The 15,283-nt window shown below is 39.0% G+C and overlaps 2 protein-coding genes across 4 annotated transcripts in view; both read left to right on the top strand.

The window, feature by feature from the left end:
* The window catches only part of LOC145488561 (sacsin-like), a 44,476-nt gene that overhangs the window by 9,840 nt on the left and 19,353 nt on the right, over positions 1-15,283 (top strand). The window contains exons 1-3 of one of the 3 annotated variants that reach the window (XM_081467442.1): positions 7,785-10,142; positions 10,365-11,653; positions 13,726-13,788. The gene's annotated coding sequence lies outside the window, so the exon portion shown is untranslated. The other 2 variants (XM_081467441.1, XM_081467443.1) reach the window with 2 other exon arrangements.
* LOC145488586 (sacsin-like) lies at positions 1,393-5,120 on the top strand. The gene is made up of 2 exons (XM_081467476.1): positions 1,393-2,160; positions 3,633-5,120. The coding sequence occupies exons 1-2, from the start codon at positions 2,001-2,003 to the stop codon at positions 3,773-3,775; spliced, it is 303 nt and encodes a 100-aa protein (XP_081323602.1). The 5' UTR covers positions 1,393-2,000; the 3' UTR covers positions 3,776-5,120.

The raw sequence follows: 15,283 nt of genomic DNA, 5'->3' as shown, positions 1-15,283 counted from the left end.
TTATTGTTCAGCGCCATGCTGCTTAAAAACCGCTTGTTTTCAGCGACCCTGTTAATTCCCCAAAGAAACGTAGTTTGATAGATATTTGCAAGGTTTCAAACAGAATCTGGGTCGTTAAATTTGAAAGACGAGACGCGAGACGTGCTTCAAAAGTGCAAAATATGCAGTATTTATGATTGGACAACAAGATTTTAGCTTTCCTATAATCGAGCGGTGCCTGACCGGCTACACTTTCTTCTCAATTAAAAAAGAACACTTGTATCTGTCGCGGAATATTGACGTCGCTGGAAAATATACAGTGCTTGAATATTCCATATGGCTCCAAAGCGCGCTGATTTTATTTCTTAATTGTTCTCTTATTTAGATGATTATCTGGTGAAGGAACAGCAAGGAGCTATTTGAAGAAAATCTGAAATCTTGCTCGTGGGTGGGTATAAATTATGCCATATAAATGAACAATGACTTCAGTAAGAAATCCGGGGATCTTTCATTTTTAGTTTCTATGTTTTGGGGGCGTTCTTAATAACTCCCGCAGGGAAGCATTCTTAAATGATAGCTTTCAGGAATTAGTGCCTACGCGTAGGTTACAGAGACGCCTTTCGTCAATCCATAGTCAATAGGGTGCGTATAGAAGTCCAGATGTACCAGAATTATCAGATAATCAGAAATGTCAACTGAAGTGACCCTCTTGTCCGGAGCAGCTTAAAGCCTCGATCATTCAGGAGGGAAATTATGTCAGTTCCGTTCTTTCTTAGGCCAGGCCTTTGTGTTTGGTTTCTTTGAAACTTTCCTCTAATGTTTGTTTCTTTAATTTGCTTCTCAGCGAACAATGATGACGATGGGTTTGATTTAATTCAGCCATCACTGATCCAACAGTTGAGGTCCATTCTAGATCAGTATCCTGATGATGGACAGATACTGAAGGTAAAACACATTACTTTTGTGCAAAAATCGCCCAGATTGCAGGGAAGCAAAATTTCCTTCCCCCTGCCTGCTATAGTAAGGTTTGCAAATATCACGATATAATCCTTCTGCTAAACAGTACAACACATAGCGAACTGGACTACAATGGATCAATTAAGAACTGAATTACAACGTCATCTTCACGTTCATCAGTGATAAAAACCAGCGAGGCTCTGTAGGAGAACTCTTCGTTTATTTTTCTAACAGTCTGTATATCAGAAATTTATATACTTTTAAAGATGTTAAAGATTTTCCTGCGTTAGTATATGTATTTTTGCGATTGTTTATCTCTCACGCCTCTCGTGTCTAGGAACTGATTCAAAATGCTGAGGATGCAAATGCCAGTCGAGTGAAGTTCTTGCACGAAAAACACAGCTATGACACAGAACATCTTTCTGATGAGGACCTCGCACAATTTCAGGTGAACACATGGTTTTGTCTCATTTTTGATCGAAACGGACAAAAATTATGACTTAGTAACGTTGCAAATTCGCAAAATTTAAAATGCGCAGTTAACACCACGTAGAACAAACTCACTGAATTGTTCAAGACAGAGTGATTATTGTGGTAAAATCCAAAAACCTTATGAATGGATAACTCACAATATCAGCTCAGTTTAGTTTCACGGTAATTTTTGACAAAGCTAGGGCATAATACTTACAGTTTCTTCTAATTTAATGGTCAAAGCTTTTGGGTTTTTAGGTTTTCAATGTCATGCACAGGAACGTGTCCTTGGCACTTTCCTGAACGGAAGAATATGGTTTCCGTTTATGTCTGACAAACAGATCTTTAACCAGAAAAATGTGCATCCATCCAATTTTATTTTGGAGAAACTATAGATACATAGACATATATAACGTTTAAAAAGCCTAAATTTTCTCTGATGTTGTTTGATAAGGTAAGAGGAAAATCTGCCAATATGTACGGCATACTGTTATAGTTGACATGACTACACAAGTTGCGTTTGGGGACGCTACAAAAAGATACAGATCTCTTCCTAGTTCCACAGAAGACTTCCTCATATATCTTTTATTGAAATGTTCAAACAGGGCCCAGCGCTTTACGCTTACAACAACGCACGGTTTACAAGAGAAGACTGGAGGGGTATTCGACTGGTCTGTGATAGCATCAAAGTGGAAGATCCAATGAAAGTCGGCCGTTTTGGTCTTGGATTCAAGTCTGTATTTCACATGACAGGTACATGCATCTCCAGTACAATCTTAATAAATTTTAGTGTTTATATACGTTTTTAATATGGTAGATAGGTAAGGCCCGTTCCAAACGCCGTTACATTCATGCGCCGAACCTAACTGATGAGTTAAATACGGCACAAGAGCGGCGTTTGAATCAGTTTGGTTCGGTAGGTTGGGCTTGGTGCGGCAAACAACGTTGAATTCGCCAGGGTATGTCGCACCATGCGACGTTGGAATGGCAGCTGATTCATACGGCGTTCTCCTCATGTGTCGAACCTAATGCATAAATTACTGTAATGTATTTTTCATATAACAGGACTCGTGATTGGCTCAAGATTGAGTGGCGTGACTAGTCATGCATGAAGCTCGACGTCGTCGCTGAAAATAAAGACAACAAAATATGCCTTCGATTTATGAGAAACGTGACTGTATAAGCGAGTTCCTTTAGCGCAAATTCATTTTTTGCTTTTTCTTCGTGATAATAGCCCAGTTTATGAGATTTCCCTTTAACAAGTCGAATTAACCTGGAGAAAACCTGTCTAAACACTGAACCTAGAGTTTGAATTTGCTTCCCTAAATACTGCTATAACAGCGAAATGTTAGTGGCAGCTTTTCTATTTGGATAGAGTTCTTGAATTCAGAACGCATATTCTTTCGTCAAAAATTGTTACCAATGGCTTCCCGAATTAATTTCCACGCAAGTACGCCGTCTGAACCAGCCGTCGCTCGAAAGTCGCTCTAAAGTCGCTCTAAAGTCGAAGTTAATCAAGTTTGGTTCGGCACATGAGTGGAGCGGCATTTGGACCGGGCCTAAAAGGAGGGTGGTAAAGGGTATTTTCGTGACCCGTGATCGGCCCTTTTTATTTCCTGTGAAATGTGAAATAGCCATTTTTTTCCTCGTGAATCGTGATTTCCATAGTCGCCGTGAACCGTGATTTTCCAAAACGTTCTCTTTTATTTTCCGTGAAGCGTGAAATGCCAATGTTGTATTTTTCGTGAATTGTGAAAGGGCTGCTTTATTTTCCGTTAAACGTGATCTATAACCTCCCTTTACCACCCTCTAAAAGATTTACATTTCAAACCTACTTAACGCAGAGAATTTTTCAGAGATTTACGACTAAATCACGTTTTTTGAAAGCCATACTAAAAATCATCCAGTGATATGAAATCACAGAGAATCTAAGGTTCACAGAGTATCAAATAGGTCTACACATATGCGCCCTCTTAACCATAACTGAAGCTGAGAGCCTGCTTAAAGACTCACATTTGTTTGCTGAACCTGGTGAATTTCCAACATAGCTTCATAAAGAAACCTTTACAATTCTTGTCTTTTCTTAGTTAATTAAACTGGCCTATTTTTTTTACAAAAGTGAAACAATTGTTTCAAGATTGAATTCAATATTCCGTTACTTAAAAGAAAGCCCTTCACACCATAGTGGTCCTCTTAGTTATGTTTGTGTTGCTCTTCTATCTCAGATTTACCAAGTTTACTCAGTGATTCCCAAATTGGCTTCATTGACCCTCATGGTGTTCACTTTTCTGACAAGCGCCACAGAAGAACAGGAAAACACTGGCGACTCAATGAAGACCGCGCAGAGATGGACGAAATACCTGACTAGTTCCTTCCTTACAAGGGAATCTTTGACTGTACGGAAGATGTTTTTCCCCAGGGATTTTACGATGGCACCTTGTTCCGTTTCCCTTTCAGGACCAGACCATCCGAGTTGTCACAAACACTCTACTCTGCTGAGAAGATGGATACACTGTTTGAAAGTTTCGAGGCTGACGCTCACTTGGTTCTCCTGTTTCTTCAACACCTTGAATCGATCGAGCTGTATGTTAGAGAGGAATCAGAGTCTGATCCTGAAAGGACCTTTCATGTTAGAATCGCCGATCAAAGTCTCCAAATAGTTCGAGCCAAGAGAAAGGAGTTTCTCTCAAAGATCAAACCTGGAAAAGTGATGACAGAATCTGTCACTGTAACCTACCCTGTAATAAGGTTGAAGACATGTCTGCCAAACAGAGGAAACATTACTGATAGTTGCAAGGTAAAGAGAGTCACCCATTCAGCTGATGTTATAAATAAACAAATATGTCCTAATTTTCAATACCAATTTTCAAGTAGAAAATAGTTTTATACTAGCGAATGTTTTGGAGACGTGTACCGTCTCTTTGTCGTTTCTTTAGTGGTGATGTAATCTTTTTACAGCGGCTTTGTTAAAACACAGCGGCAAAACGTTTTCGATGGTTTTGATGCTTTCAAACTAATAAGCTCGATTTAGGCTATTTTTAAAACAATCAACTTGTTTGGGCTGTAATACAAAGCACAGAAGTGTGATAGCTTACATAATTTTTCCCTCGAGAAGCCTGGTCTAAAAGGTTTTTTTCCGTTGTTGAATAAGTGAAGTCTGAATAAAAAATCAGTAGAATTTAACGATGCCAGACACAAGTATATTGAAATAGATTTAGTTAAAATCTCTGTAGCAGACAGTCAACTAGTCCACATGCAAGGTTCGTTTGTAAGAGAAACGAAGCAAAAAATAAAAAAAAAATGCGTGTAGTTGACATTCTTGCTTGATTTCTAAAAAAAGTTTGCTAGAAGGGATGGGGCAGGTGGCAGGTAGAAGAAAGGCCTAGATGGAGCAAAAATGTCAAATTATGCCTTTGATCCATTTGTTTCTGATACAAATTTTAAACCTAGAGGAAGCTCCAGGGCTCGTTCTCTCTCTCCTAACAAAATCAGGTTCAATAATTGAGAAGTTTTTTCTATGGAGATCACGGAAAGGTTTTAAAACTTCTCCCTCCCAGCAATATGACAAGCAAAATCCAAAGTAGTCCGAACACATTAATATACCTAAAATACGCTAAATTTGCAGGAAAAGCGATACGATCCTCTCAAATTATTTTTAGAAATATGTGGTTATGAAAACCTTTTTGCCCAAATCCGCAGCACAAACCTATCCAACTCCTCCTCCCCCCCCCCCCCCACCCTCTCCTCCATCCCCCGCCAAACCAAATACCAAATTCAGCTTTTTCTTAATATCAGCGTTCGCTCGGATCTCGGCCGGTATAACGATTTACTCTGAACGTAAAAAAAAAAAAAAAAATAGATAATAATCTCCATCACAATATACGAACTGTCATCCTTCAGCGATATTTTAATCCCATTCAGAATACTGTTAATTAAAACTGTAGATAAAAAAAGCCTTTCAAATAATGCTTTACTTAAGTCAATTGATGAAGTCATTCATCAACATTAATTTCGCTCACATTAATTTCTCAGCTTTTTGTCACTAATAGTTTTACAGTCTATGTTTGTTCGGTGCTAGAAACGATTCTAAACTGCAACAACAACAAGTTCTACAAAATGGATGGAGTTATCTTCTCCCACTTTTCCATGGGTGAACGCTACTGCGTCAATTATTTACAGCAAATAATTACATATACATATACCATTGATTTAGTGAAAGCCTGACAAATAAATTTACCCAGTATGAAATTCTGAGGAGTGCATTTGAACAAGTAGTTCGGCGATCGCAGTCGGTTTTAGCAAGCGCTCGCGCTTAGTTCATATATCTGGAGTTGCGGAAGTTTAAAGGGGAGGGACACACTCCTAAATTAAAGATCAATAGTAAAATAAAACTGAGCTGTTAGTAGTGAACGATCGCTAAAACGTTTTCTGAAACGCTCATGAATTGTCGCCAAGTATCAGCCTTATTCCCAGCTAGAATGTAAGGTATATACTCTTCGAACTACGAAGAAGGCAAGCAGAAAATGATCACAGGAAAGAGAAATTACAAATCAGTGTTTTGCCACTGAGAAAGGTCCAAAGGCAGATCTCCGGTGGCGGATCTAGGGGAGGAGCCCGCTCGCCAAGCCCCCTTATTTTTGGTAAAAAAGAAAAAAATCACAGAAGGAAGAAAAGCCGGCATACATGTGTTTTTTTTTTCCACAGGTCTGCATGACTTCCGCTGTTATCTGACATGCCGCTTTGTAGAGTCTGACACCTCAAGACGCCTCTGTAATTTGCCACGTGCCAGTATACTTTGTTTATTTTAAATAAGCTCAATTCTATTGCAAGATGTGTTTTTTAAAACATAAAAAAGCCTAAAAGCTCTCTGGTGGGGGGGGGGGGGGGACAAAGTTTGAAATATTCGTTAACTATTATTATTAACTAATATTGCGCCAACTTACATTAGATGTTGTGACGCTGGGCCCGGCTCTTTAATAAGAACTGCTTGGAAGTACAGTATTTTGCTTCTTATCGCGGATATCACATTTATCTTCGTCCTGCCTCATCAGAGATTGCTGTAACTTTATTTGGAAAAAGTTATACGTTTGTTTAGAGACGTTCTCATTTTTCTTGCATCAATTTGATCGAGCTTTTGTCTCTTGAGCTCGATGTTTAGGTTTGTACCGCCATCCTTTTTAAAATTGTTCGCTCTGACACCACATAAATCAAATGTTGACTGTTTTGCGTACTGTATATGACATTGGCTTTGTTCAGCCAAGACCATGGTGTCGATCCTCCATGTAGATCTCATCAGTTGCCGGTATTTAAATTTCTGTACGTTTGTAGTTGCTGGCGAAACTCGAACATATGTGAGAATGTTAGACATTAGGGCGGCTTGTCACAAACTTCTCGTGGTGTGTACCTTTGAGGCGGATCGAAAATGCCTGGTTTCTCTAACCCGCGCGGCATTTGCAGGAAATGATCGATTAACGTTAACCAATTAAAAAAAACGGGAAATGCCTTACGTAATGCAGACTAGTATAATGACCAATCAGCTTACGTTCCGAACATTCCAGGAACACCACCCGGGGTGCGGAACACGATTAACTACTCCCCCACATAGACTTGTCTCTTTGCGCTTTTTTTGAGGAGAGCTAGGGCGCGGACGTACACAGGCTACTGCAGGAGGAAAAGATCTTTCTAATGATACCCGATCAGAATGATCGGGTCAATGGAGCCTGAAATATGCACGAAAATGCTCAAAAATTTGAGTGAAAAACTCAAAGCAAAATTTCCGGCGACTATGCTTATCTACTCCTTGGAAAGAATTGCCCGTCTCGATGATACTTTCTCGGGAATTTTCAAACTGCAAGCAACCCCAGTCAATCACTGTGAAAACTTGTCTCCCAGGTCCTCCTCTCTTACCTTGGAGACAAAGGTTTTGCTTATTTTCGGCGTTGTATGGTATAACTTCGTTCACTTTAGCAAGTTTTTATATTAGTTGTTACGTAGCAATAGCATGACCGATACCATTCTCGTTTCCAAATTAAAGCGGCCAGTCTCTTGTAGCCGCCAGGGCCTTGGTACTAGGAAAAGTGGCTCCTTTTCCTCGTGCCAAGGCTACACAGGATCAGAGGGACAGGAGGCTCTGGGAACGAGAGTGACCCTGCACAAGGAACTCACATACGGGACCTGATAAAAATCACTTATGTCAGGCATCGTTAACATGTGATAATTACCTTATTTTCCCGGAAAGATAATTTTGGAAACCTAGAATCGTCGTCGATTCTTGGAAAGGGATCTGTTAATTCATATTTCTGCTGTCCCTTCGCAGTTTGGTGAAGCGAATACTTCTACAAAAGCGTTGGTTTGAAACCAAGAAAGAGGTGAGAAAATCTTTCAGAATCTCATATATATTGTAAAATCCTGGTTAGCAGTAAATCGGTTTATTTGATTTTTTTGTAGGAAGGGAAAACATTTAATATGGGAAATTGCTCGGAAATTGGTACGATCTGTTTTGGGAGTTGAGACTGAACTGCAAAATCACAACATGTTTTGCAATATAAATGAGTTTCCATCTCCTTCAGCAATATTTAAACGTATTAACCCCATCCGGAACACTATCAATTTTAGGCGCTCTATCGGGGTGCGAAGAAAATACGGTCCACAATAATGTCACACCTCATTTTAATATCATGATTTCGTTTGGAACTCGTTAAAGGATAAGAAGATCGAAAGAAATTAGTGACTAGTTATCCAGGCATGTGAAAACAACAGCTTTAGAGTCATCTAGTGCCACGAAAGCATGTTTTCTTAGGGTTTGGTACGACTGAGTAGGTACACGATACATTAAAACTGTACGTAAAACATTCCCTAATCTGACGCCATATTCGGGTCTGTTATGAAGTATTCTCTCAAGTCATTCATCCACAATTCTCAGCTTTCTCTTATCAAAAATTGTACATGAACAGTCCAAAGGTGTTACGATAAATTTACGTTTTATCGACGGTCGTCGAAATGAGTTACAAAGCACGGACAAGTTGCACAAAATGGACCGTGATATTTGCGGTTACAGTCTCTTTTTTTTCCAATGGGCGAACGCCTTGACAGCGGGAAATGATTACAGGAACGGGGTCGTATTCCATCGGGTATGAAATTCTGTGAAGTGAATTTGAATAAGTAGCTTGGCGATCGCAGTCAATTTCAGAGAGCGCTTAGTATTTTTTCTTTACTGAAGACTGATAAACAAAACAATAAACCAAAACAACTTCAGCTTCTAGACTGAATGATCGCTAAAACGTTTTCTGAGAATCGTGACACCGAGCTCGTTTGGTATTCGCTGTTTTAACTTATTTACCAGCAACCGATCGAGTACTGCAGTCGTGCTTGGAAAACTATAAAGCTCTTTATGTAATATTGAAATCCGTAACTGAACCCTGTCTTACTTGCCAGGTATTTATCATTCTTTTTGAATTAAAGTACGACATCATGGTTTTAAAAAATGCTTAGAAAATGTGTCATCGAACTGCAGATGTGCCACTGGATCATTGAATAGCTGATGAATGTCTGTTAGGACGGAATGAATAAAATTGTGACTCAGAGAAATAAAATGACGTCCATTGTCGTATCTCAATTTACTTGTTTTGAATAGCTGATCATGCAGTAAACGAACGAGCTATTCGACTTAAATAGAGTCTCATTTTAGCACACAGGTAAATACTCAAACAAAGAATTTGTTGAAAACTTTTATACTTAAATACTATTTTTCTTTTTTGTCCTAAATGCTACTCACTGGCCGTCTTGCATAAATGTTTCAAATAGTAGTAATATCTTGAAGTTTTTCTTTTTTAATTTCGCCAGGTAAGCTGGAGACCTCCAACCTTGATATACATTAAAATGTAACCGAGATTACCTGAACATTTTGAAATATGCTATGTAACGATGGGAACAAAGGAAGTCTCTATGAATCAACTGAGTAAATACGAGACATAGCAACTACATGTAGGAAAGCCTCCCCGAAATAAATGTTTTGCAAGCTTGACCTTTTACTTTAAATGTATAATTTAAGGATATGTACTCTTACATATAGAAGTAGTTGTTTATAAGAAGTAGATCGGATGAATTATGGCCGGTATGGTTGAGATAAGATGTCCTTAATCTTTGAACCTTCATTTTCATTATGTCAGAAGCATGCTAAGTCTTCGAACGCGGTGAAAAACTATCAAAGCATGTTTTCTCATGCAGTAAATGTCAAGGACATAACTGAAGGAAGTATTTTTTTTTTTATTGTAGTAGTATTTTTGAAGGTGATTTTTGCCCTTGTGAGTGAGCGGCAGTAAAATCTTGGATCAGATCAACATAAGAAAAGATCAGTTCTTGATTCAAGCCACTTGCGGCTATGAAGTACATGTATATTCAAGTGTGGGTATTCGTGTCGGTAAAAGCTGTTTTATTGGTATACTAACTGCTTATGTTACAGTCTGCAATCCATAAGTATACAGACTAGCTTGAGGTGGTCAACAAAATGGCAACATTTTTCTTGTTTCTCCGACGTTTCACAAATTTTCACAAATGTTATTGGATGTTTCAAATCTGGAGAAGAGAAAAACAGGGACATTCACCTTTACGACAGCTGAAAAGCTCAAAAATTGTTGAATGAGTTGAGGTTGGTTACACAGCTAGCTACAGCTGTAATTAATTCAACGGTGAAGCGTGATAATACCGAACTGTGGCCGGAATAGTTGAAAATTGTTGTTTGAAAGAAATTTAACTTGAATTCTACTGAACATTCATCGACTTTAACTTCGTAGAAACCTCGAGCACTTAATGAAAGTGATAGATATAATTATTACTAGTTCTAAATTAGATTTTGGTCATCATGGGATATGTATGTCTTGTAACTGAAACAACGAAGTTCAGAAATCCGTCAGTCATTCAACTTTTTGCGAAGCGGGAACAGTACGTAATGTTAATAGCACCGAGTGAAGTCCAATTCGGACTGTAATCATACGAGTGATAACAAATTTTTTTCCATCACAAATATAATTACAGACAGAATTGGACGACACGACGTCCTGTTTGCATCAATTAACTAATCATAACTTTCATACAAATTCGAGAGAAACGCTGTCACGACAAAGCGAAGCCTGTTTACGATTTATAATTTCGATGAAAAAATTCACCGGGAGAAAGCCATTTCTAAACGGTTTATTGAATGTAGAGACTCTGATCGTGAGTTCTCAGTGTAAGGGAGGAAATACTATGTAAAGCGCTTGTTATTTGACACTTTGTTATTATTGAACTCCTTATCTGGTCACGCTCTTGCATTTGGTTAAAAATAGGGAGTTCTGGTAACCAATCAGATTCCAGAATTTTGTTTATAATTTCAGTGTATGCAAGGGCCTGATGTTTAAGGGTTTGTTGTGTGACACGACTGTCACATTTGATATTCACATTTCATATTCAAATTGCTGTTGTCATGCAAATGAATTTGTTTTCTGGGAAAGAGAAAATAAACAAATTCAAGAATCTTCCATGATATCTTTGAAGCCATTTTCGCACGACACGTGAGGGTGTCAGGAGCCGTTTTCCTAAGACTTTTTAAAACGCAGAAACTACAATTAGGAGTATTTGAAAGTGGAATAAAGTAGGAGATCTTTGGGAGTGGGTCACAGAGTGTAACACAAACATTATTTTCACCTGCCCAAAATATACAGGACGCATGTATTGAAGAGACACAGACGTGTGGAATAATTACAATACCCCTGCGAAACTTTTGCATGCACTTCGACAGAAAAGTAAGTTGTAACTCTTAAAATTAGACAGCTTACTAGCGTGTACGGCATTTTTGTTTTCGTAAAGAATTCGATCTTTGTGTTCTGAGTTTTCATATGTACAGTTTAGAGACGAATAGTTATGGAGCCCGGCAAACTTCAATGGACTTTGGACGATCTCGCAATGCTCTATTAATTAAGTCACGCAGGCGTCTGTAGTTTGCTATATGCTATCAAAAAGGGTTCAAAGACCACTTTTACTATTTATTGGATAAACACGTAAATTTTTAAACTTGAGGCTAAAAGGCCAAGGACAAATCATATTGAATATAGATGCCGGCCAGGCACCCTTTTCACGTGCAAATGACGTAACAAAGCGTGACGAGTGAAGGAATACTCGGTTCGCATGAAAGCAGCTGAATTGTTGGTGCAGACTGACACGGAAGTTCTGCTAAAAACCCTTTCTTGTTGCTACATTCTCGACTTTCAAGGTAAAACGAAATTCTGTTGTGATAATACTTTGCTTTGTATGCTTTTGTACGCTCTCCTGTTTGGGAAAAGGTTTCGGCACTCCGGTTTATTGCTTATCGCCGGAACGGTCTTCCGGCATTTCCTGCCATGAGTCGAATCAATATTTTAATATCATTTGTTCAAGAACCATGCAATGGGTGGAATTATTTCATTCGATTGCTAAATGACGTTGGCGGATTCATTTAACTAATTCGTTTTATCAATGGCGAGTTCAAAACAGCGCCATAGTCAGTAACTACTAGCTATGACAGCGCTGAATTAAAATTGCGGAGTTGAGCCTGATGTCACGGCAGCCATATTTAGCATGTTGCATGGCGTTAGTTTCTCATACAAACATTTCCCATTGTTTCAGAATAGCAACCAGGGCGCCATGAAAACGCTCTATACTTAATGTTTTGAACTAAACGAAAGAACGAGCATAGCTACTTGGAACTCGTTTTGATTGTAGTTCAGCCCATCGTGAAGTCTGTATTATAATTTCATCAATACCACGCTCTTAAGCGGCGTATTTTAAAATTTCACGTACGGATTAAGTCCATATACCTTCAGATTTATTGGATTTATGGGTCAAAGTAACTGTGGAAGAGAAATCTCTAATTTCTGAGAAAAAAAAAAAAAAGATTGAAAAAGACGAAATATTGGCGGAGAAACGGCGGTGTTATGTTTTAATTTCGCCGAAGGTAGAAGTTTCACTCCAGAATAACAGCCCTATGGTGTGTATGCAATTAAAACCGAGACTACTTTCGCGGGAATTACCTATACGGATGTCACGAATTTGGTACACAGGAATTCGTTTGATTTCACACAAATTTGGACAGTTGTTAGTTAAACATAGGAACCAAAGAAATTGTGTCTGAATTCTATTTCGAAAATGTTCTGTACTTTTTTTGCTGCAATTGAATATGGCAAAACGCAGACGCGTTTTTTTATCGCGTGGTGTATTGAAACCAAGGAAAGAATTAGATTGGCGGAAAACAAAATTCACTTTGACTTGTAGCTTTCAAAAGGTGATTCGGACGCTCGCATTCAGTGGTTATGCAAAATTCGACAATTTATTTTGTTTCAAAATGCTCGGTACATTTGATAGCCAGCCCCATAAGCTTTAATTTGATATAGGGGTTTGGGTATCTACAGTTTAAACCGGACGCGCTTCATAACTTGGACGCGAGACACCTTTGAAGGTATACAGTAACCTTAATTCCCAAAATCATAACGCTGGAAACAGCCGAAAAGACTTCTTTCTTCACTTTTCCCATTATTATCGTAAGTTGAGGTCTGCTCTGAAGACAAAATTAAGTTATTCGAACATTACGACTGACAGGTGATAGATTTCCTTTCCACGAACTGACGAAGATGTCATGTATAGTATCAAATTTCAGGTTGCGAAACCTTTCCGCCGTGATCCACCCCAATAGTCTGGGACATTGGCCTCTTTTAAATTTTAGAGTTTTATACTTAAGCCACTTTGCGTATAATTTTGAAAACTTCGACGTAAGAAAGAAAAAAAAAAATGATATACTATACGTTTCCTTCCTTCAGCTTGGTATCGAGTTGTAAAGTATGTCACAATTTAGCCGCTTCGGGACTGAACTAACAATACTAAGAAGTCACAGTTATGTTAGTGTTCTAGTGCTCGTTTTTTTTTTTTCCACAAATATTTTCAAATATCTTTACCTGGTAATATTCAGATGGGAATCCAACATGCCTCATGGTGATCCTAACGGGGTCGAAATCATCTTCCAGCAAACCACTAAAATTACGTTTAATCATGTGTTCGAGCTCTTCCCAGTTGGGTCGGCGTTTCTGTTCTCTTGCGATGTAGACGACCATCTTAAGGAGACTGGGTAATAGCAGAAATTGTCAAGTAGATCTCATATTATTCTTCCTCTGTTTAATAACACCCTGTTTACGCAGCTTTTAAATATGCAGTGCTTGGATATATAATATGGCTCCAAAGCGCGCTAATTTTGCAAATGCCGTTCTTGCATTTCCTATTCAATGCTAATCACCCTTTTCTTGTCGTCTTGTTTAGATGATTGCAAGGTGAAGAAAGAGCAAGTAGCTATTTGAAGAAAATCTGAAATCTTATTCATGGGTAGGTATAAATTATACAATATAACTGAGCACTGACTTCAGTAAGAAATCTGGATCTTTCATTTTTAGTTTTGTATATTTTGGGGGCGTTTTTTAGTAACTCGCGCTTGTTGGCTTTAGGATGGTTAGCGCCAACTTGGCGCTACACACCCTTGTTGGGTATATGTCATCTTGTATTCAAGGCGCGCTCGTGGAATAAAAGCAGTAGACTGCAAGGCTGATACTACGTGAAAAACGTTTCGAGACACCAACGTGACAAGAACCGATAAAGTAGGATCGCAACAGTGGAAAGCTGTTTCGCCCTTCTTGGGGCTCGTCAGCACTGTGTAGCGAAGATATGTAACGCCAGCCTAACAGCCAACGCACATAGATTCGAAAATGACCCGTGCACTATATCAAGTTCCGTACTTTGAGCTCACTTGCGCCCCGAAACACGCGTTGCCACATCACGTGTTTCGGGGCGCAAGGAGACAAAGTGTCAAGATTGGTGTCTCGAAAAGCAAAAGAATAAATGCGGTTGGACAAGGCCAGCCTAAACATTTCAACATGAAATGTGAGTTTCTACCGGCTATGCCCTCAGTTGACCAGTACGTTCTTGTTAGAGCAGAGTCCGATTGGTACTGGATAAACAAAGCATGAAATGGGGCCTTGGGAGAAAATGGAATCGGTATTATCACATGCTACCCCAATCGGTCAGTACAAAATGCAGACTGCAGTCTGCAGACCGGGAACAAAATGCAGATTAGGTACAAAATGTAGACTGCGGACTGCAGTCTAGGTACAAACCGCAGACTGAGAATAAAGACTGCTTCTCGTCTGATACGTGACAAAATGTCGTCTAAAAACATACTTTTCCACTCTTCCGCGGTCATCTTTCACCAACTGATTAGCATTATTGTGGAATATTCCATGCTTGTTTCTTCGTACATTTTGTCTTAAACAAACCGGCCAGGCTACAGGTTATTTATCTGCTGCTTACCTGATTTGCCAGCTGAATCGCCGATCTCCGAAGGACCGCTATGCTGCCGAATGCGAAGAGAGCAGACGACGCACGTTCAAAGATGGTCTTGTGTTATGTCACTTGTCCGCGATCAGTCATGTTGCGTGTTGCTATTTTTAAACATTGATATGACAGTTCGCGCACAGAGTGAGAAGATATGACAACACTGTGAAGGCTTGAAATTCTATTTAAGAACGACTTTAGTCTGACCGATTGGAGTAGCATGTGATAAAATCCATTCGATTTTCTTCCCAGGCGCCATTTCATGCTTTGATCATCGGTAATAATACCAATTCGATTTTCTCCCCAGACGCCATTTACTTCTTATAAAGCTGCGATGGTCAAAGAAAAAGAATATTTACGATATTGTTTATCCCAATATCGGTCGGACTCTGCTCTAAGAAGAAGGTACTGGTCACATGATCTAAGGCACAGCCGGTAGAAAATCACGTTTACAACCGTATCACACCCAAATTATTCCCTTTTCTTTTCCTTT

Source organism: Orbicella franksi, chromosome 5 (genome assembly GCF_964199315.1).
Source record: "Orbicella franksi chromosome 5, jaOrbFran1.1, whole genome shotgun sequence".
NCBI lineage: Eukaryota > Metazoa > Cnidaria > Anthozoa > Scleractinia > Merulinidae > Orbicella > Orbicella franksi.
Note: the sequence above shows the minus strand (reverse complement) of the source record. Positions and strands in the feature narration are given on the sequence as shown.